General features: G+C 41.0%; 1 protein-coding gene across 2 annotated transcripts in view; it reads right to left on the bottom strand.

Annotated features, from left to right (window-relative positions):
- gbf1 (golgi brefeldin A resistant guanine nucleotide exchange factor 1) overlaps positions 1-23,649 on the bottom strand; it is a 239,332-nt gene that overhangs the window by 36,531 nt on the left and 179,152 nt on the right. For both annotated transcript variants that reach the window (XM_049601155.1, XM_049601154.1), the window contains exons 20-31: positions 14,576-14,701; positions 8,717-8,799; positions 7,685-7,921; positions 7,178-7,271; positions 6,185-6,361; positions 5,970-6,034; positions 5,563-5,686; positions 4,195-4,266; positions 3,889-3,983; positions 3,637-3,790; positions 2,333-2,558; positions 21-178 (exon numbers count right to left, since the gene is read on the bottom strand). In XM_049601155.1, coding sequence (XP_049457112.1) covers positions 21-178; positions 2,333-2,558; positions 3,637-3,790; positions 3,889-3,983; positions 4,195-4,266; positions 5,563-5,686; positions 5,970-6,034; positions 6,185-6,361; positions 7,178-7,271; positions 7,685-7,921; positions 8,717-8,799; positions 14,576-14,701 — 1,611 coding nt within the window. The remainder of the gene's footprint in view (positions 1-20; positions 179-2,332; positions 2,559-3,636; positions 3,791-3,888; positions 3,984-4,194; positions 4,267-5,562; positions 5,687-5,969; positions 6,035-6,184; positions 6,362-7,177; positions 7,272-7,684; positions 7,922-8,716; positions 8,800-14,575; positions 14,702-23,649) is intronic.

Genomic DNA, 23,649 nt, shown 5'->3' with positions numbered 1-23,649 from the left:
GTGTGTGTGTTTACGCTGACCACAAGCCATCCACTGCTTGCTACATCCACGTCTGTTGCAGAGCGAAGAATCCTGGGCTTGCTGTGCTCGGTGTAGACTCCTGAGTCAGACGTATAGCCACGCTCTGAACTCACTTCACTCAGATGATGTGATGGCAGCTCACTATCTGACTGGGCACCTGGAGACACAGAGCAGACAATTATTTTTTCAATTTTCTTAACTGTTTGATATAAGGTAACAATCGGCTAGTTTTACAGTTTCTGAGTATTTTCTAAATCCATTATAAAAGTGAACGGATGAGCCTTTTGCATACATATGGTAGTATGTTGCTTTCAACTGCCTTGCACCTAATTGTAAACTCAAACAGTCCTAAGGAAATATCTGAATGCAAAAAAAATCAAACCAGTCAAACTGGTCCTACCAAACTTGGGATACCAGTAAGGACCACGCACTAGAAAGTAAGAATTGCCACATTTCGAGGCATTGGTGGCTTAGTGGATAGAGCAGGCGCCCCATGTACAAGGCTGCTGCTGCAGCGGCCCAGGTTCAACTCCAGCCTGTGGCCCTCTCTCTCCCCTTTCACGCTTAGCTTTTCTATCGATTAAAGGCAAAAATGCCCCCAAAAATATCTATAAAAAAAAAAAAAAGAAAAAAAGAATTGCCACATTTCAATATCAAGAATGCATTACCACCATAACCACTGATCTGGAGTTTTTATTAAGTTGCTAAAGCCAAGCCAAAAAAAGCAATGTCCACCTCAGACTTCCATCAGACACCAAAAGGAAAGTCTCTTGGAAATGACATGGATTTTTATACTTTATCTACTCAACTGTTCAACTGTATGTTTTTGTGGACATTACTATCTTTCCTGTTGTGCTAGAAATATAATTCTGGTGGGGAAACAGTGAATCCTTTGTGTTTTTAATGTGTCGGCTTTAAAGGAGCAATAAGCAAAATTCATCATTTCTAGATTGAAGGAATTAAAAATTGCTATGTGAAGAACTAGAGGTGTAATTTCATCTGGGTATAGCATGACCTCACACACCCTCTCTCTGTGTTGATCTCCAGCCCATTGTTTACAAGCCGGTCCGGCTGCGCATTTATGTACGTTCATGTGAATCCCCCCCTTCTCCTCCTCCTCCTCCTCTCGGAGCCTTTGGCCCTCCCTCTCTATAAAAGGCTACAGCCGGTGAGCAATGGCAGCGCGTATTTTCGAAATGAAATGGCAGAGAGCGAAACGTCCACCTGAAGACGACCAGGATCTGACATTATCTCTAAAGAAACAACGGTTGTTGGCAAAGAAGTGTCGGATAAAGAAAAGGACAGAACTCGGATTAACATTGGCCTTGCATTTCCAAGGTGGAGAGCACTGCAAGAGCTAAAGGGGCTACAATCTGACTCGGAGCTAGCTCTTCTTCTCCTGGACAGGTACAACATAAAGTCAAATGTCTGTTTTAATTAGTGTTACAGTAACATTAGGCACATGTCGCTATGTCGATTCAATTAAATTTAATGTTACAATCGTAGCATGGGTTAATGTCCGGAGCTTGAGTTATTAGCGGCTCGGTCCCAGCAATGGGTCAGGCGTTTCGGTTGTGTTAGGTGAGTAGCCCGGCAGCCCAGCTAAGTCAGTCAATAATTGGTCTTTTTCCATCATTCTATGAGAAACCATGATCTGTTTACCCTGCGCACAGCATGAGTCTGCACACAGTCAGGTACAGTGAAAGATGGCCACCACACTAAGTTGGAGGTGTGCAGCCTGTCGCCTTCAGCTCCTCAGCCAACATCTCACTGTGGCTGCAACTGACGTTCCATTTCTCCCTGAATTATTTCAAACTGATCGTCTGTCAAAAAAACTTTTTCTTGTGTCGTAGATGCATTAATGATTCATAATCACAGTAAGTGCTAAGCTTACTGAAAAACATTGCATTTCTGTGACTATTTCATAATAAAAGTGAATTTATGTTTCACCAGTTAAATGCTTTCAATGTGAAGCTGCAACAGTAGGGAAGCGTTCACTTTGCATTATCTGCAACTTCATACGGCATTTTTTCCTTGAATGTTGCCCTGGACACCCAGTCCATATTATTGCCATGGGTATGACTCAATTTAAATGAAAACTCTTCAAGATTATTACTTTAAGACATTAAAAAATTGTATAAGTAACCCTGTGAAAGACCATATGATTTAAAATGTATTTACTTAACACTTGTTGTGGAGGGGTCAAACCATGTGGAGTAAAGGTTGTGTTTAATATGTGCTCATCAGTGTAAAATCATCAGCTGTTGTCACCTTCAGACACAATGTCATGATAAGGAGAGAAATACTGAACCTGTGTCATGGTCAGTAGTGGTGGAGGCCAGCTGGAAGGAGGCAGGAGGTTTCACACCGGCTCCAATGCACTCCAGCAAGGAGAAGAGTGTGTACCAGTCGTTTGTACAGTGAATGTTGGCTGCATTAGTCTTGAGTAGCTCATGGAGACCATAAGCCACCTCTCTGCTGACCCGGGACAAGACGTGAGATTTCATCATCAGCAGAAGACGCAGGGAGTGGAGAACCTGTGGGGACACATGGAGAGAGAAGATCAGGGTTGGAATATAAGTATGGTGATAGTATGTAGGTGATAAGTATGGCCATCTGTTCTTTTAATGGATTTTTTAAGTGCATTGTAATTTCTTCAATCCAATCTTAAAGCAACTACAAGGAGCTTTTAACTGGATATGACAGAGTCTTAATATAATAATGGTGTTATAATGCTATTTGGAGCGCTGGTCGTGCCTGTCCTCAAAAATAAACGCAATGTGTCCGCAAGATGTAACACACACAAGAGCAGTCGGGGCAGTGTTGGCTGAATGAGAAAAAGAAACTCATCACTGTCACAATATGCTTTCTCATCTATGATGGTGCTGCTGTCACTTTATTTGCCATGATCCACATACATTCACAAGAATGGGACAGATGGATAACCTGAAAACATTATGCCTCCAGAATGGAGGCATAAAAACAACACCGCGGGTCAGGACAGCATCATCAGTGGTAACCACTGTATAAGCGCAGTGCAGAACAACAAGATTAGAGAAGCTAAGACTACAGCAAACACAGGGAGAGAGTGTGACTTCATTCTCTGCGCATGGATCCATTACTTCACTCTATCTTTACATAGCAAATAGTTGTTTACTGATATATTAATGTTCTGAATGACCAGTTCTCACTGTAGCACCAACCACAGGGTAGCATTAGGGAGAGAGAGTTGTAAAGGGTCACAGGTTAGAATCAAACTTGAGCTGCTGCAAAGGACTCAGCCTATATGGTGCTTACACTCTATCGGGTGAGCCTGCGGTTGCCTGAGGTCTGCAGTCTTTAAATGATGTTTTAGGGTATGGTACATTATTTTCTTTGTTTATTTTGTAATGTGTAGGTATGTAGATTGTTTTAAACACATGTTTATGTTTAAAATAAAAATACCTGTACACATAGCTATGTCGCTCACAATAATATGCCATCTTATGCACATAATGTGCATAAGTAGATATTCAAATGGTTCAACATTTGTGGTTTTTAGAAGAAATATTCAGGATCAACATCATTTTGACAATTTTTTAACAGCCTAAGAGTGTGTGTATGTGTTTGGTGTACCTGAGAGCTAATGTCTTCCCGTCGTAGCAGCCGGATTGCAAGTCGAAGGAGTCCAACAACAGCCCTCTCCACCAGGAAGCAGCTCTCATTGGTGTGGACACAAAGATGGCAGAGATGGTCTCGCACTGTCTGCCACACACATGACACACGGTCTCTACTCACACCAACAGACAAAGAGATGTTCATTGTGTTAAAAAAGACAAGTCATGTGACTGTGCTGTGAACAGATTATTGTATGATTCTCCTTCCCACCGGTTCTCCAGAACGATACGCAGCAACATCTCCAAGCAGAAGGCAGCATCCTCTTCATCATAGGTCTCTTCATCTGGGGTGACTGATATCAGAGCCTAAAGAGGAGAAACGGGTTTGTTTTTGTTGTCTTTATGTCTGTACCATGAAGTAAATGCCAATGTGGATATATATAATGTAGATTTATTCATCCACACTAGCCTACAAGCACCCCCACAAATACTTCTGCCCAGGCAGTTTAATTCAATTCACAGCAAGACAATTATGAGCTGTATATATGTTAAAATGTTGGTAAGAAATAATACTAACCTTCATTAGCTCCTGTAGAGACTCTAGCTGTAGGAATTTACTCTCTGTGATAAGCTTTTCTGGGTCACATTGCTAAAAAAAGAAACAGAAAACTCAGTGATGTTGACTTACTTTATACAGTGAAAGCTCTGAATGGGTGATGCCATTGCGCTAATAATGCGGTCATTTAAAAAACACAAAACTCTTCACAATCATTTTTTAATGTGCATGAATGAAAAGGCAAGAATATAAGGTAATGTAACCTGTTAGTTTCCTGAAAAGAACAAATTTGTCTTGTGGAGAACCCATTCTATTATAAAAAGGTTGTAAATGATGTCTCTTCAGTCATCAGTTGAGGGTATTTTGGGCTTTAGCCAGAAGCATTGCAACTTATTCATGGACAGACTGATGAATACACACCAAGAGATCAATAGTAAAGAAATTATTTCTAGCTGTGTTTAGCAAAGCGGATAAGAACCTGGCTGTTTCACAAACACTATTCTGTATTTATCAAAGAGTGGTCATGCAGCAAGAAACACTGTATAACAGTGAAAACATGACACCTCTAATAACTATCTAAGGCATTTAAATCCTTTTTCAATTGAAACGAGTTTGTTTAAAAAATGTAATGATGAGAATACCCTTATCTAACATACATATGTATTGTAAATCATAACATTAGTTGGTGTCAAAGAAGTATTTCACTAAGGAAAGATGGTCTTTTCAGAAAACTGGGATGTCTTTGCAGGAGAAAGATGCAAAGACTTTTAAAATTGTTACTACTTGACCAGAGAAAACGGAGCAAAAGACTGTAGCAATTGCTTTTGTTCAAGAGGTAGAAAAGCTACAACTATCAGAATGCACTGCACTGACCTTAATGCTCCTGCTAGTGGAGGACATAATGCAAGCTTGTCTGTTTTTCTACAAAAAACAATATGGTAGCCAGCTGGTAGAAAAAAACATCTAAAATGACAGTTTAAACAGTAAGCTAGTATGTGTTTCTGAAGATCTTTTAGGCAAGAAATATGCAACACAGTAACGGAATCTTATCATACTTGATCAGCGCTGCTTAGTTGTACTGTTCGATCTGAGTTTGAGAGACGGAGAGATGGAGAGAGAGAGGTGCGGGTTTCCCTCTCAGTCCACTTTTACACTCTTTGTGTCTGTGATGTCCAGCATATGAAAATGCAGAAGTACAATTTGTGGTTCAAGCAACAGCCCTAGAGCCAGTGAAAATGTGCTGACATCAATAGGTGGATCAGAGCTAAGAAATGATGGAGGAAAATTTACCAGTTTGTTACACATACTGCCACATTGTTATGATACAAAGCTGGTTGCAAATCAGCAAAGTGTCCCTTTAAATGTTTACTCAGTCTAACTGAGCAGTACCTTTATGCAAAGGATGGCAGCCTGCTTGGCCTCCTGGTTTTCCGTGGATGGTCCTCTGAGTCCTGACTGCTCTGCTCCACTCAACGTCAACCAGTTGACAAAACTCAACACTGCCGACTCACCGCTGACATGCAACAAGGAAGACATTTCAGTTTTATTCTGGGTTGCTCTCAGGATTGTCCTAAGAAATACACTTTTTCTTATTGTGGAAAGCCTGTCTCTTCTTCTAGGGATAATGAAGTACTTAATGTAACAAATAGGGAGGAACATGGCAGGAGTGCTGACACAAACATACATGACTGTAGCTATATCTGGAAAAATATTATACTGTGATACCTTGACAACATTTTTCCTGTTAGCCCCTACGATAAGTATGTCAAGAGATGGCAAATGAGATTTGTGCATACCGATTTGAAGGCGTTTCCTCTCTTTGAAGAGAAATTTTTCCATTTGGCTCCACAAAATCCTCCACCTGAGGCAACAAGCATAATGTTTGAGCACTGCACAGTAGATGGCAGCAGAACATGTAAGATGTGGTCTTTTTTTAACCAAACAGGAACTACAACCCACAGATTGTCTCTGCAGTGTTATCAAGTTGTGTTTAGAGTTTAAGAGTCCTGACCTCAACCATGGCTTTGGGCAGGAGCTCGGCTCTGAACAGCTGTAGCATGGAATCCATGATGTTCTTCCAGCCCTCCCTCAGGATGTTGCCGTGCCGATGGGCTAGGTCAAACACTGTCTTGGCTGCTGTCTGTGCCTTATTATTGCTGCCAAACACTGTAGGAAGGTTTTCCACAGACTGCATGGGGAGAGGACACGCTGGCACTCAGTAAACAGGCATTCTAACACAGACACTGTATCTACACATTTTAACTGATATGATATGGGCTCTAGTTATAGGAGAGAATTTCGTTTACATACAGTACATCACATGATTACTTTCACTAATTTTCAGTGGGTGTTACAAAAATAGATTGTCTCTATTGTCCCAATGTGGCGCCTACTTATTATCATCACGCATCTTATCTCACACAAATAGCCTTTGCTGCCAATATAAAGCTGCATCTGTCATGCACTGTAAACTGGCATTTTGACAGTGGCACTTTCCTTCTACAGCTAAAAGTAGGGGTGGGCGATATATCAAATGTACTTGATGTATCACAGCTTGTTCCAGGTGTGATGTATAAAATGATCAATGAAAAATCCCTCCTCAGCTTAGTGAGCTTAATGAATAAAACTGAACTGAATTGAACCGATACCAAAACCAACACCTTTTTTATGTGTGTGTGTGTGTGTGTGTGTGTGGTGGTGGTGGTGCTGGGGGTTTCCTCTTTTATGAAGCCATCATTACCAATATGTGTACGATTTAACTAGTCAGGCTTAGACATACTTTCCACGGTAAATGTCTGCGGAGAGCTACGGTCACAGGAACGAGCACACGCGCACTATTCATAGTACAACCAAGGGGCTGCATCAGCCCCTAGGATTGATCCTTACAATGAGAACGTAGTATCAAGAGTATCGATATTTTGCTATCTGCCCACCCCTAATTAGTAAAAGTGGACCACATCAGCACACAGGATGTTGTGGACTGCTTTTTCTGAAAGTGCCTCACCTCACTGCTTAGAGTGGTGAACTTGCAGAGGGAGATGATCAAATTGTCGAAAACATCACTGAAGCCATAGTGAGCTGCTATCATTGCACATTTCCTGCAAGGACAGAAAAACATACGATTATACACCTGAAATAAATAAAAGGTCCAATCTACTGTTGATTATGGGTCAATAAGACTGGAGACCAGAAACAAACAGAAATGATTAAAAGGCACTGGATTATTTGTACAATGTGACCATGTGCATTATTAAATTCATATTAATATTTCATTTATAAATACCATGGTTATCGTCTACACCAGTATATTGCAATTTGTGGTTTTCTTTCTTAACAAATAAAGTTCAGTTCTTCAACTGGCCTCTCATTTGCCCATTCTCTCTCACTCACTCATACACACACACACACACACACACACACACACACACCGCAGGAGCCAAACTTTTAAATCCTTATTCAAAAAATCTCGTGTTCCACCACTTTAGCCGCTGACTATTTTGAAGTAGTATACCTGAAGCCAGTGATGGCTTTCTGAATGATGTTGTCATCCAGGCTCTTGTCAAAGACGTAGGAGAGCGCAGCAATGGTTGGACCCCAGGTCATGGTGAACAAGTCATGGTCGTAGCTGCCGGGTGGCAGGTGGAGGAAAATGCCCTCAGGTGTGGCGCCACGGTGTAGCAACACACTCCATACATAGTTCTCCTTCACTAACCCTGTCTGCTCATCTGGCATCACAATCTCTTCATTCCTAAAGAGGAGGAAAAAAACAACTCAGCTAGAACACCAACTCACTCAGATAGACAGGTGGATGGATGAATGGATGAATATAACAACTATGTACAACATATTGATATATTTTCAAGCAAGATATATATACATTTAGATAACACTGTTTATATTGATATAGAGTCAAACTGCATTACATGACCCATGCCAGTGTGCATCTCTCCTCTCTCACACTCCCTGCACAGCTCCGCCTCACTCATTCACTCACAAGTTCTCCAGCAACACTTTTTAGAGCTGTACCCTGACGTGCACCTCCCCAGAAATGTAACTACATGTCGCAGCGACACAGACCTCCTGTCTATTTTTGTAAGCTTTTATTTACTTTGTAAGCTTTTATTTACTTTCATTTCACAGATAAAAAAACAATAAATTGTGAAAATAATAAAGCCTCCACACAATACAGCATTTTAAGTCTTGCATGTGATGTATCCTGGCTTTATGTGAGCAGAGGAAATCTCCGCTATTCGCCAAGCTAATTTATACAATGTAAAATGAAAAAAAAAAAAAAAAAAAAAAGTAAAATAGCCTACGACCGAATCACAGCCTTGACGATATACAGTACAACATCACTCCCTCTCGTGTGATATTGCTTAATTAAACTGAGATATGATATTGCTTAATTATACTAAGATATAAATAAGATATGAATTTTTGTCCGTATTGTCCGGCCCTGGGATGGATGGATAGATAGATAGATAGATAGATAGATAGATAGATAGACAGACAGACAGACAGACAGACAGATATGGCAGCTTACTTTATAGCGTTGTAGATATCCTCCAACATGTCCTGGTCAAAGTCTTTGTTTCCATTCACTCCTTTCAGATTTTTCTTGAATTGCTGTTTAATGAATCAAACAGTGCAGTTAGCTGTGGAATATTCAGGCTTTTTTCTCTGGAAGAAACTTTATAAAAACACCTCACATGCTTCTGGGAGAAAAGTAGAAAGTCATTTCTCCACCATCAATGTGTCAGTCAATACATCTCAACAAAGGAGCTTAGCTCAGACACCCAAGCCTCTGGCATTCTGTGCTTCATCAACTGAGCATCCAGCAACCAACGATTAAAAGAACTTTTTTGTGGAAACACACTCACTATGTGTTACATAATATGGTTTAGTTGCAGCGTTAGGAAAACAGGGACTAGAGCCAAGAGCCTCCTGTAAATAAACATAACCACCCTGCGATGACTGACGACCTCAAGGTTTAGTTTTATGCCTTGACTCTACAGGCTTTGTCCTTCTCGCAGGTAAGAAGAGAGGAAACAGAAGCTGCTCTGCAGGGACACACTGAGAAATAAACACCGACACAGACACAGACTGAGACACAGAGAGCCAGAGAAAGCAAGAGGCTACCTTATTTATCTATATCTATCTGCCACATCCATATCAGGGACTTAGGCGTGTGCACCACACATGCACGAACGCACACACAGTCACTATCAGAGAGCAGCTCTTGCAGCAATTGCTAGTAAAGATAGGCAGCCAAAAAATAAGCTGGATGCTGTTTTTAATGACAAAATTAAGTTGATAGAACTGACCTTATCTGTACCTCACTGAACACATGTCGTCTCATTGACAGATCCTTGGGAATAGGATCTGATTTACACACAGTGATGCTGAGCATAGTTTTTCCATTTCATAAATAACCCCACTGCCAACACATGCTGTGGTGAATACTACACATTGCAAGCTCCTCAGTAACTGAAGTGCTAGGCGGCACTTGGCCCACTCCAAACTATTGTGTGGGAGCCTCTGCCTGTTGTCTGCACCTGGAGGTCAACAGGCCTTCTTCACCAAACCGCAACTGATGTTTTGGGAATGTGTCAGGATAACTTAAACAACATACAACACCAGCTGTATAATGAGGTGTGACTTGACTCTAGAAAGATAAGATTATTTCTACAGAGGATGTGTACATTAAAGAGAGTAAGACAGAGGGAAAAAGCAAGCAAGTGCTTGCTATTGTTTGTCATTGAGAGTGGCCCACCCACAAACTGTTCACAAGCTGCCCTGGAGACTGTTTAGTCTTCAGCCACTGTCAATCAAAGACAGGAAAAACAGAGACAGAGCTGGCAGATGAAGAGAGTCTGTTAGGATGTGTTCACCTCTTAGGTGGACCCCCACTGCCTACAGCTGTGGGCTTTTTGAGCCACCAAGCTGCACCAGTGCAAATTCTAGCCACCACATTAGAATGTCCACTCATCAATACAGTGACATGTCCCAGTGAGTAATAGAAACACAGCTTTTTTTCCTTGCCTGAATGAAATCTGCAAACTAACATTTGTTAAACACAAAGTGCATTCTTCAGGGTTCCCACACATCTTCATGGACACAATTTCCAAACTTTTCCATGACTTTTCAAGGATCCATAATTTGATTCCATGTTTTTTTCTTGCCCTGCTTGCCCCAGTATTTGTCAAACATTTTAGATTCAAACTCTTTTCAAACATAATTTCAGCTGGGAGAAAATAAAGAAACCTACACGATGGTAAACTAAACCTCACACATCAACACATATTAGAGATACGCTATGTTAACAGCTACAGAAAATTAATTTGCTGTCATCTTACATTGTGTGGAAGATTATAGTAACAAATACAACAAAATTCCTTGACTTTTCCGAAACTTTTGATAGGTATGACTAATTCCATGACTTCTCCAAAACTGAAAAATGCGATTTTGAAATTCGATATCTTTTCGAGGTTATCCATGACTGTGGTAACCCTGATTCTTTTTATCATGTTGTGTAATTTAGTGTCATTCAAGTTTTTATTCTGATACAGCTTTGACAGGAACAAAATGTCCTGCTTGACAGAGCTATGTCAGACGGGAGAGGCAAATTCATTCTGACTCTTTTCTGGCCTCTATCTCACAGCACACGTATTCCTGGTTGATGGCTGCTTATTTCTCGAAGCTCACACTGTATTTCTCATTACATAACAGAATACTGAAAATAATCCCTGGTTCAGACTACACATTATTAGCCCAGTTGTAGCCTGAAGTGGCTGTCGTGCGGCGCTGGTTCAGATCGTGAATGGCAATGGGTGTCGTGCACGATAATCCATTGTTTTATCCAGTATAGTGTGTCAAAGTAAATGACAACCGACACCACATCTGAGATGCCTCACGATGTCCTGACAGAACGTCTAGCATGTTTGATTTTCTTTTGTCTTTCATGACTTCTCCAATCATAGCCGTCACTTTAAACAATAGTAACACAGTGCGTTCTGCTGCTGTGGACTACTGTACAGCATCGACACCCCAGCCTTTTTTCCTTTTTCCTTTAGGGATGTTACCACAATAGAGTAAAAAGGAAAAATGCTGGCATGAAAGAGGAGAGGCACTTCAGCAGCCCAGTGAGTACTGCCATTAGCATCAACCTGGCAAAGAATGTTATTTTTTCATAATGGAGAATTATTTGAAGGAATAAATTTCACAAATAGTGGCAGGTTTTTACTGACCACAACTGCAGAGGGTATCAGCTTAATTTCACAGCATTAGAAACGGGCCTTTATTTCTCATTCCTTCTGTATTTTTCTATTTTTATTTTTAACCTGCTCCTGTTTGCCCCATTTAAGTTAATGCATAACGTAATTTAAAACTCAGCACCTCCTGTTTCTAAAAAGGCTTTTATTGTGAAACATTTGCAGGAACTTGTGGAGAATTCAGTGACTTGCATAGTTTGCATGTGATGCTTCAAATGTAGCTCCTGCCATCTGGTGGCACTTTTTACGTTACTACATTAACAGTTCAGCTTGGACATGAACAACCATAGTGACAGAAAGAAAAATAATAATAATAACTAGAGAAGCAATTTCTGAAGAAATTGCGGGTGTGAATGCTGTGAGCTGAAGCCACGCTGCAATGCTGCCTTGAATACAATAAAGTTTGAATGATTTGAATGTTTGAAAGTTTGTTGAAAAGCTGACGCCACACTGAATAGCTGCCTATTATAAAATAAAGTTTGAATGATTTGAATATTTGAATGTTTTACTGAGATTTATGAAATCCAATATGGCCGCCGCCTAGTGACGCCACAATATGCAAATTAGATGAGTTACTTTACTCCCATCAGATTCATCTTCCTTTATTTTGAGGATGAGACGACAAAAACAGCACAAAACAAAAGAAATGTACTGTGTAAACATGTTAAAAATGCTGTTTTACTGAGATTTCTGAAATCCAATATGGCCGCCGCCTAGTAACGCCACGATATGCAAATTAGATGAGTTAATTTACTCCCATCACAAACTTTGGGTCATGATGAATAGTTTTCTCATTTACAGTATGCCTTTATCTCTCACCACTTTCATGCGAAAGCCTTTTGAAATGTTGAAATGAATATTTTCCTCAAATAACTCTGGCAACTAAAGGGTTAAAATGGAGATTCTGCCCCTGTCATGTCTGCATGTAAGATGTAGACACACACACACACATCATGTTTCTGTGAGTTTGTGTGGCACAGCGGTTGCCATGGTAATAAACTAGGTGCACCTGGCAGAAGAGCAGAGAGAGACAGACAGAACACAGATAAGAGAGCTCTTTTAGAGGAGATTTAACTCCTCAAACAAATTCTTCGCATACCCAAAGCGTTGGTCCCATCATGAAAATAAAGTGATGGTGAGAGCCAACCACTTCTCGTGAACGTACGTGTCGTGTTTTATATTTCTCGAGTCCAAAATGGGGTCACCAGAGCGAGTTACAAATGTGTTGCACCTCAGCTGTTTCCAGAAATTTCTCCTCTCAGATTACATGGGAGTGAATGAGAAAAAAATCAGTGCTCCCTTCGCTTTGGAGCCGCTCAGCAAAAATGTGTATGTGTGACAGATTCCATGTCAACATTTCTGTGAGCAGGACAAATTTTCCTACGTTTTGTGGTATAAATTGTGTATGTACAGTGAAAATTGTGGCCGTATGAGCGAGTTGAAGAGAAAATTTCTTAATTAATTTTCAGCTGCTCTTCACTCTAGTGATGACATCACTCACTCTAGCTCACGCAATACACACCCATTATAAAGTCTGAGAAGGGCTGAAAACTTCATGTATTTTAAACTGACTTTGTAGAAAAACTAAAAGAGATATTGAAAATTTGAATTAGTTCCTGAAAGCCGACAACAGCGTCAACATTTGAGAGTTGGAATGGAGTTTCTACGTCAGTGTATGAATTCATGATGTGTGGGTGAAGATGAGTGAGTTTGAAGGATTTTCTCATTGACTTCCATTATAACAAAGTTTCAGAAAACGCTGAATATTTTTGAAAGTTTGAATGGTATTGAAAAGTTGAATCATATGTAAAATGTCAGCAAAATGATGAATATTTTCCATTTTGAATGGAGTTTCTAGCTGAAAGTATGAATCGGTAGTCACAGTTTGATGTTTGCAGCATTCACACCCAATAATAATAAAAACAGGACAAGGACAATCTGATGACATCACACACATTGTGGAAGACAACTAGGAATGATTGGCTGTTGACCAATGTGTAGTTTGTCATGTCTGTCGGCCAAGTCACGGAAAAATTTTATAACTCAACAATCGCCTAATCTGGGGTGTTGGTGGCTTAGTGGTAGAGCAGGCGCCCCATGTACAAGGCTGTTGCCGCAGCGACCCGGGCTCGAGTCCAGCCTGTGGCCTTTTGCTGCATGTCTCTCCCTCTCTCTCTCCCCCCTTCACACTTCACTGTCCTGTCGATTAAAGGCAAAAAATGCCCTAAAAAAATATCTTTAAAAAAACAACAAAAACAATCGCCTAATCTGACACAGTGACTGTCACTGAACGGACAAAAATGTCATGCAGTCTGAACCCGGCATAAGGCTTTTGCACATCAAGTCCGCATTTGTTGTATGCGTTTTTTTAATCAGCCAATAAAATCATTACGTACAGAAACCTTGCACACTAAGTCTGATGGTTTTTATTGCTCTATTTGTTGCAAAAATTCACAAAATGAGAAAAAATGCTGTCACTATGCCTCTCCCTTTTTCCCTTTCATTTGCTTCTCTCCACTGGAAGGTGCCTGCCTAGCTGTCACCTCTTTCCGCCTGTGTCTTGCATTCGGCAACGCATTTACCTGGAGGAGCTGAGCTGTCCTCCCTCTTGGTCTCCACACTGCTTGTCTGTCTGTCTCTCATCCTCTATAAAAGTTTCTTCCTCATCATCATCATCCACCTAAATATTACTATCTGACCTGGTGAATGTAGGCTATCTGAGTAATGAAATGATACTGTCGTCCCATTCCTCTCTTTTGTCACGGATGTTTGTCACTAAATCATCCTCACTACTTCTTGGTCAACCAGCTCTCTAAAGGCTTTTGCCAAATGCAAAAAGAAAAAAGAAAAAAACAAAAATCAAACCTGTTCTGAAACTTTAATGACAGACCAAAGTTTCAGGGTCAGTGTGTTAAGGGTGACTGGCACATTATGAGGTCATATTTATTTTTAAAGCTGCAACAATTTCGGCCAAAATATATTAACATACGAAATACTCTGATCCCAAGAAGCAAAGTCACAGATCTAGGAACTATTTGTTCAGTAGTGAGGACTTCCACAGAAAACTGTGTGTGTGTGTGTGTGTGTGTGTGTGTGTGTGTGTGTGTGTGTGTGCAAGAGAGCTCACTTACCTCTATAGTCATGGGGATATTCTGCTTGCGGACATTGTGGTTGTGCTGGTCAGTGTTCAGCATGATGACAGCATAGGCCAAGGCAAAGCCTGCATCGTTGGTCATGAAAGGAGAGCCGTTCACTTTCTATAAACACACGCAAACAGTACACACAATAAAACACACTATAAAGAGGGACTTCCAGATTGGCACAATGAGGGACTAGTCGCACTTCCCATTAGCTGAACAGTTTTGTTTCAAAAACATCCTCAAACAAGTTAAAATCTGTCCAGCTCACAACTTAACAATCATAATGCTCCCTGAGTGACTGACGATGGTGAAACCGGCGATTGTGCAGGAATAACATACACATAATAGGAATCCCAGAAGGAAAAGAGGGCCTGCGACCCCGGGAGTTTGCTGCTCAACTTCTCACCGATGTACTACCCCATAAACAGAAGCTGCTAATCGGCTGTTGTCATTGTTAGCTCCTACAAGGTCCTGCCGAAGGGGAGCCTACTCGTTCGCTGATCCTGAGGCTCCACTACTATTACGTCATGGAGGATATCCTATGAAAAGCAATTGATGTGAAGAACCTAAAATACCAGGGTAAGCGAATCCATCTCTCTCCCGACTACTCACCAACAGTGGTAAGATGCTGAAGACAGTTCACTCTGGCCAGGGAGATCTAGCGTAACAAGCCAGGCGTCAGGTACAGTCTGCTCTACCCGGCGAGGCTCATCATCCTCCACAGCCGACACAACACTCAACAGACCGGAAGGTGGCTGTGGACTACGCAAAGCGTGACTTTGGGGCTCCCGAGACATAACGTCAATCAGCACATGACCGTAGAGGACTGTTTATATTTTCACTGACTCTCGTGTATGCTGCTATTCTAGGTTGGTGTTATTTTCTCTGTTCATTCTCAACTTGTAGCTCTTCTTCAGATGTGCCACCAGCCTCAAATGCACTGCCTATCCTTTACTAGGCGTACTTATTTCTAGGGTTCCTCCGTATCATGTTTGAAACGATTTTTGATAGTTTTCTACAATGTGAGCTGCCCTCTTATCACGTGTTTGCTTGTTTTTTCTATTCATATAATTGAACCGCAGGGTTATTGGTGCTATGGTATAGCACTTAGAAAGTATGTGCCTCAGTGCACCAAAGCTGCAAGACTGTCTGACCTGCTGTCTCCATCATTTGGGGATGGAGACCTGGCTATGGGAGTGGTTGTTGATGTTGTTCACCGTTTGTTGGGTGGGTTTTTGTATCTCTTTTTTCGTTTCTTTTCTTTCTCCCCCTTTTTTTGTCTCCTCCACTTCTCTCTCTCTCTCTTTTCTCACTTAGGAATTGCTTGGGCCCCACATTTCAGTTTACACAGTTTAGATGGCAGATAGAGATCTGAGCCCGGATAGACCTAATTCCACAGAGTTTTTATCTTGGAATGTGAAAGCCATGAACAGCCCTGTCAAGAGAACAAAAATATTTGCTGATCTGAAAAAGTTAAAAGCAAATGTGGTTTTCTCACAAGAGACCAGCTTGCTTATTAAAGACAACCATAAGCTGCAGAATCAATATTTTGGCCTGGTTTTCCAAAGCCAGAGGCGTTGCAATTTTAATTGGTAAGACAATACAATTCTCCACCTCTAATGTTATTTCTGACAAACTGGGAGATATTTAATTATTAATGGTACTCTTTGGCACACTCTTGTTATACTAGTGAATGTCTGCTCACCCAATTCTGATAATACTGCATTTGCCAACAGTTTTTAAGTAAGATTCCCTGTCTCAGCCCCCACGTTTTAATATTTGGTGGGGACTTAAATTGTGTCATTGACCCATCTTTAGACTGCTCTCCTTCCAATATGATGTCTCCATCTGCCATGGCAAAGTGTTTTTCAGATTTCATGTCTCTGAATGGTTGTGCTGACCCTTCGGAGATACCTAAATCCCCAGTCTCATGAGTATTAATTTTTCTCACATATACATCATTCCTTTCGTTGATCATGTTACTGCCTAAGGTTGCCTCATCTGAATATTTACCAATTATTTCTGATCATGGACCCTTGGCTCTAAATATAGTCCTATCTACACAACCTCGTACACGTCCATACTGTAGATTCAATTCTCTTTAGCTGTCTGATGGAAAATTTACTGACAAAATTTCTGCCTCCACTGACTATTTTCTCGCTTTCAATCAAACAAGCTCCACCTCCTACTCCCTCCTATGGGAGGCACTTAAGGCCTATCTCAGAGAACACATTATTTCTTAGTCATCATATCTTAACAAGAGCCATAAGGCTTAACTGGATGAACTTTCTAACGCTATACTTGAATTAGTATGCTATTAGTCCATCTCCAGTACTATATAAAGTGCCTGAACCTCCAATCTGAATTAAACTCTTGTTCACTGTGGAGCGTTTGCTTCTGAGTTTACATGGCACACACTATGATGGTGACAGGGCAGGTCAGCTGCTGGCTCACATAATAAAACGCTGTGCTGCCTCCCAATTAATTCCACAAATTCTTGACTCCTCTAATAATTTGATGTCTGACCCCTGTGGTATTAATGATACCTTTAAAAAAATTCTTCCTCCCTTTATAGGTCAGTTTCCATCAAACACTGTAAACATGATCCAGTTTTTGATGAATTAGTGACTCCCTCAGTCGCGCCTGAGGTTGCAGATGGCCTTGACTCCCCTTTAACCCCGGAAGAAGTTGCTCAAGCTACTAGGTCAATGCAGAGCAGTAAGGCCCAAGGCCCCGATGGATTTGCTTCTGAGGTTTTTTTTTTTTTTTTTTAAAGATTCCATGACAAATTGGCCCCTTTGCTTTTATTTATGTACAATGAATCCCTTGACAAGGCCTTACTTCCACGCACTTTGACACAAGCATCTATAGCTTTACTCCTCAAAAGAGAAAGGATGCAACTCTGTGTAGTTCTTACAGGCCACTAAGCCTCCTTAATGTAGATGTAAAGATACTGGCTAAGTTCCTTGCAGGGTGACTGAAGGCAGTCCTACCAGAAGTCATATCAGAGGAACAAACTGTTTTTTATAAAGGGACGATATTCATTCATTAACATACGTTCATTCTTTAACATAATTCACTCTAAGAAGTTCTCTGCCTGCCCTGAAGTAGTTATCACGCTCAATGCTGAAAAGGCGTTTGATCACATCGAATGGGAGCATCTATTTTCCGTCCTTAAGAAATTTGGCTTTGATAACAAGTTTTGCTCTTGGATTCACCTTTTGTACACATCTACCAAAGCTTCCATCTGCACTAATGACACCCGCTTAAGTTATTTTGCCCTTGAACGCGGTACACGTCAGGGCTGCCCCCATCCTCTCTCCTGTTTAAGCTGGCGACTGAGCCTCTTTCTGCAGCTCTACGGTCTTCTACCTCCTTTGAAGGTGTGACACAAGAGGGTGGGAACATAGGCTATCCTTGTATGCTGACGATTTATTACTCTATATCAAAAATCCTGTTGCCTCTTTACCCACTATATTGTCAATTCTAGAGGATTTCGGCTCCTACCGATTTGCCTTTCCAGGTATGCCGCTCTGGTGTCACATACCTCAGTGTGAAGTTAACTTGCTCATTATCCACCCTTTTCTCCGCAAACTTCTTTCCCCTTCCTCACTCAAATGAAATTTTGTGTCTGCTCAACTCACGTAGCTTGTGCCCCCTACATACACTGCGTACCAAATTATTATGCAAGTTGCATTTTTGTGAATATTTTACAAACTATGTTAACAGTCATTTTCAAATTTGTTAAGAAGTCAGATTGCAACTATATTTCTGTGTGGTTAATATTATGCTTTTCAAAGTACTGTAGGCTGTGTTTTTAAATAAATGCAGAATCAACAGAAATGAGTGCGCTCAATTATTACAGTATGCAAGCTAGTGATAAGAGCGTATACCTTATAAACTAGGCACCTTTGTAAATGTTTTATTTAACCCTCTGCAGTCCACAGCCGCGCCGGCGCGTCAAAATCACATGACCAATTTGAGATGACGTAGCAGCAACACACGGCCTCGTTGAGTCCCCGTTTCATTTTGTGTGTAAAGTGCAAACTTTGTACCACTTTTTAAATTGTTTTGATAGGCCATATAAAACTGGACTTATGATAAATAATAAACGCCATGATTTTCCTGAATATTGTTGTCACGTTTGATCCGCGTTTGGTGCAGGAAGAAACGGTAAAAACGGGCCGTTCAGCCTGACGAAAGTGCTGAAGGCAACAACAGCAAAAAAACCCAAAAATGACACCCCCTTTCCTATTGGTTGAAAAATGCATCACGTCAACCAATCACAAAATTGTATGGCAACACACATCATTTGTTGCTGGGGTAGAGGGGAAAGTTGTGGGAGTGACGGCAGCGAGAGAGACAGCGATCGCGATCATAGATAGAGTTGGGATTTGTGACATTTAGCGTGTTTGGAGTGTATAGTTAGTGTGTGGTGTAGTGTGTTTTGGAAGAGGAGAGAGGAAAATGAGCCTCCGACGACCGCACTGAGCGGTACTCGGAGGTCCACACAGAGGAACGGACGGTGTGGCAGGGCACGCCCACCAGGTCCGGATCTCCGCTGCTCCTGTTGTGTCCTCCTCCTGTAGTGTGTTGTGGTCGACAGGAACTGTTTTTCAGAGTGGCACAAATAATTTGTGTGGCATCTGATTGTTTTGTAAATAGTTGTTCAAAAAACGCCTGAGGCATTGCTTAGATTTTAATGTAAATAGTTATATATAACGTTGTTGTTTGCTAAATTAGGACATATGTTTTTGAAGTTTACAATTTATATTTCTATTCTAAGTTACAAAAATGGTTCCTTAGACATGTTTGTGGTTTTCACAGTAAAAACTCTAACTTTTTCCAACTCGGATTTTATGTTTTTTGTGTGATTTTAGGTCCAGTGTGTTAATACAGTATGTCAAAATGAAAAAAACAACTGTAAAGTCACACAGGTGAGGTTGTGCTGAAAAGAATGATACCAAACAAGGCAAGGTAAACAGTTTTTTAAGGTGAAATTTAAAGGTAAAATGAAAAGTAGTCAAAAACGGCCAATTATGCCCAACTGTTGTTTGATACTGTATTCAAACTTAAAAAAAAAAAACAACAGTTTTCTTTACAACTGTATACAAAATAAAACTTTTAATGTCTTTGAAACATTTCAGATATTAAGTGTTTCTCTAATGTCCAATATAACTTCCTTTCCTTTCAATGAGGATCAGAAGTCGGTCAACTGATTTAGTTAGGTTTCTGATGACTTCTCTGCTGACGCTGTGTGCTGCACCTTGTATGGGTTTCCAAAGCTGGTCTTTTGAGCTGTATTGCTTGCAATCACTGTAAATCATCTTCTTTATTATTGACCACAAGTTCCACCATGGAAGGAAATTTGTCTTGAACAAAATGTAGTACCCCTCAGAATTCACTTTTACACCATCTTGAACCCAGAAAGGACCAACAAGTTCATCATCAACAATGGCACCCCAGAAAACAACACCACCACTGCCTTGTTGACATTGCAGTCGAGTTGGAGTGGCCACTTGAAATTCAACCAGATGCCCACCCATCTGGTCAAGGTCAAGATCAAGATAAACTTTATTGTCCACAAGGGAAATTTGGCTTGGGCTTCCACCCCTGCTGCAGCCACAAAAAACACATACACCAAACAGCGACTAAAATATACAAAAGACATGGGCGGGACCCAACAGTAATAGTGCGTCAATAGTGATCCTATCTATTTCAATGCCTCATTTAACAGTTTAATTGACACAGGGATAAAGGAGTTTTTAAATCTGTTCAAATTACACCTGGGTAACCTGTAACTCCTACCAGAAGGCATTAGTACATACTTATCATGTAATACGTGGGTTGCATCACTAACTACCTTATGAGCCTGTCTTAGAGAAGCCTGTTCATAGATGGACTAGAGAGGGGAGCTGTCTTACTCCTATGATCCTCCCTGCAGTCTGCATCAGTTGGGCCAATTTGGACCTCAGTTGCTCTGAGAGATTACCAAACCAAACTCTGATGCCAAATCTGAATCTAAGGGTTTCCAAGACTGCTTAACAGAAGACTACCATAAATTTTTGGTTAACACCATGAACCCTGAGACGCTGAAGAAAGTGCAGCCTTTGCTGTAGTCTACTACAGAGGCGTTCACATGTGTATTCCACGTTAATGAGTTGTCAATACAGATGCCCAGATATTTAAATGAGACCTGGGAGATGGTTGCATCATGAATGACCACAGGCCTGTGCTCACCAATTCGCCTAGGATCAAGTATCATCTCCTCTGTCTTGTTAACATTTAGGACAAGGTGGTTGTCATCACACCATTTTACAAACCTTAAGGAGATCCAGTACTCAAAGTTCTGGATTCTGCCATTAACACTGACCTTTTGTGCACGATCAGTTAGAAAGGAATGATACCATCTAATAATAAGAGGATGGACATTAAGATCAATCAACCTCTTGATGAAGGGATGTGGTTGTATCGTGTTTAATGTGGAGCTAAAATCCACAAATAAAAGGCATGCGTAAGATGTATTATCCTCCAAGTGTTTCAAAATAAAATGTTCCAAGGCTAAAAGTTGTTAAGCTCATTAGCCTTTTCCCTTTCATTTGACACACTGTGGCTCCTTTTAGCTGGAGCCATGTTAGTCATGGCCTTCATTGATTACAACAATTTTTTGATGTTAGAAGAGGAGCAATAGGTTTCAAATTTGTCCTTCTCCTTCATTTTGCCCTCTCTAATTTTCATATCAAGCTCTTTCTGAATATTTCTCATAGTTACAAAATCCCTGCTCTTAAAGGCATTTTGTTTCTGAACTATGCACTTCTTAATTTCCCTTGAAATATAGGTCTTATTATTAGGGTACATGGTGATTGTCTTTTTGGTTAACACATTATCTTTGCAAAACTTAAAATACTCTGCGATGGTATCTGTAGCCTCCAAGTCGAAACTGTGGAAGAGGCTCCAGTCAGTGCAGGAAAAGCAACCCTTTAGAGTTTCATCATTGTTCCACACATGTATAGTTTTAACTTGTGGTTTGGTGCTTTTAAACAATGACTTATAAGTGGGAATTAAATGAACAACATCATGATCCAAATTGCCTAATGGGGGTTTAACCATGGCTGCATAGGCATTATTGATTGCCATAGGATTTTTTGAGGATATTTTTACAACTTGTATTACAGTTAACATACTGCTCAAATCCCGGTAGTGCAGTTTTAAGTTTACAGTGATTAAAGTCAACCACGACAAAACAGGGTGCATCTGGGGTGCGTTTTAATTGTCTGTGAACACAATCTGCTATAGTGATGGCTGCTCTTGTACCGTTTCCACTTGGTGGAATATAAGCAGAGCACAACACAATATTGCCATATTCGCGTGGTACATAAAAGGGATGTATGGTTAAACATAGTACCTCGATGTCCGGGTTACAAACGGACTCCCTCACGGTGAATTGGGAGCACCATTTAATATAAACCCTGATTCCTCCTCCTTGGCTCTTCTCCGAGTCAGCAGATCTGTCGGAGTGCACTAGAGTGAAGCCGTTCACGGCAACAAATGGGTCGAGGTCCACCTCCCCGGCCAGGTCTCGGTGATCACTAACAGGCATGCCTCTCAGTATTCATATCAAACACTGGTGTTAAGTCGTAGTTCGCCAACCTTGTTCCTTAATGAACGAGCATTACAGGGAATCATGGATGGCAAAGGTAGTCTGCTTGCCCTTCTCCGTAACCTCTGCCTCACCCCTCCGCGTCTCCCCCTCTTCCTGGGTCGGGGCAGCAGGAGCTGGTCACGGGTATGGCACATGAAAGGTGTTGTCTGCGTGGATTCCTGGCATGCCAACAGCGAGTAACATTCTGCTATGATTTGCCGGACAATTACGAGGATCAACCATCTCAACAGTAGCATCGTCGAGTGTTATTCAAACGCTATCAGTGCATATATAAAAAATACCACAAGCACAAACAAAACAATAAAAACACAGGTGGCAAGCAGCAGGTGAGGAGCCCTTTTCACTACAGAACAGCGCCACTTCAGGTAGTGATGACTGGTCCATCTAGGGTTGCCCGGCACTCATCGGTGAATATAACTTTAGAGAAGTCGGCTTTCATGTATTGTTCAGCCTATTCCAGTTGTTTTTCCTGACGTATTTTCTTCAGTGGAGGTCTTGTCTTTGCCTTTTGGACCTTTGCCACTCATCTTAGCGAGGTAGACCTAGGTACATCATTGAGCTCCACAGCTTCGAAAATGGCCTTACTTGCAGCTGAGGGTCTTTTACCAACCTCTCATTGGATTCTTGACGGTTCTTGGCTTGATAATGTTTGACAAGCTTTATCTACTCTGGGTTTTCTCCCATCCTGACTATTTCGGACGTATCTTTTTATAGTTCGGTGGTCACGCTGCAATTTCTTGGCTATATCATTTGTAGTTTTCCCCTTGCTCAGACTCTTGACAATTTGGCTCTGTTTCTCTTTGGTCAGGTCACTTCTCTTGCTCATGGTCAAAGCTGAATAGGACATTTACTTTGTAGATTCAAACAAAAAGGGTTTTGTTAAAGCAGAAGGTCTTAAATACATCATAATAAAACACTATTTTTTCTGAACAGCAGCCTTCCAGATTTAAAAAAAAAAGATCACTTGCATAATAATTTGGCATGCAGTGTATATATTATGTTATCACCCTCTTACTTAGCTGGGCACCTGTAAACCACTACATTATCTCGTTGTTTTTCTATAACAATGACAATAAAGCATTGAATTGAATTGAATTGAATTGATGCTTATGGTACGATCAGGGTGCACTTTTCTACTACCTCTACCACCTGTACGACATCTATTGCACGTCTGTCCGTCCTGGAAGAGGGATCCCTCCTCAGTTGCTCTTCCTGAGGTTTCTACTCGTTTTTTTCCCCGTTAAAGGGTTTTTTTTGGGGGGGAGTTTTTCCTTATCCGCTGCGAGGGTCCTAAGGACAGAGGGATGTCGTATGCTGTAAAGCCCTGTGAGGCAAATTGTGATTTGTGATATTGGGCTTTATAAATAAAATTGATTGATTAATTGACCACTGAACAATGCTT

Source organism: Epinephelus fuscoguttatus, linkage group LG16, assembly GCF_011397635.1.
Source record: "Epinephelus fuscoguttatus linkage group LG16, E.fuscoguttatus.final_Chr_v1".
In the NCBI taxonomy this organism is placed as follows: domain Eukaryota; kingdom Metazoa; phylum Chordata; class Actinopteri; order Perciformes; family Serranidae; genus Epinephelus; species Epinephelus fuscoguttatus.
Note: the sequence above shows the minus strand (reverse complement) of the source record. Positions and strands in the feature narration are given on the sequence as shown.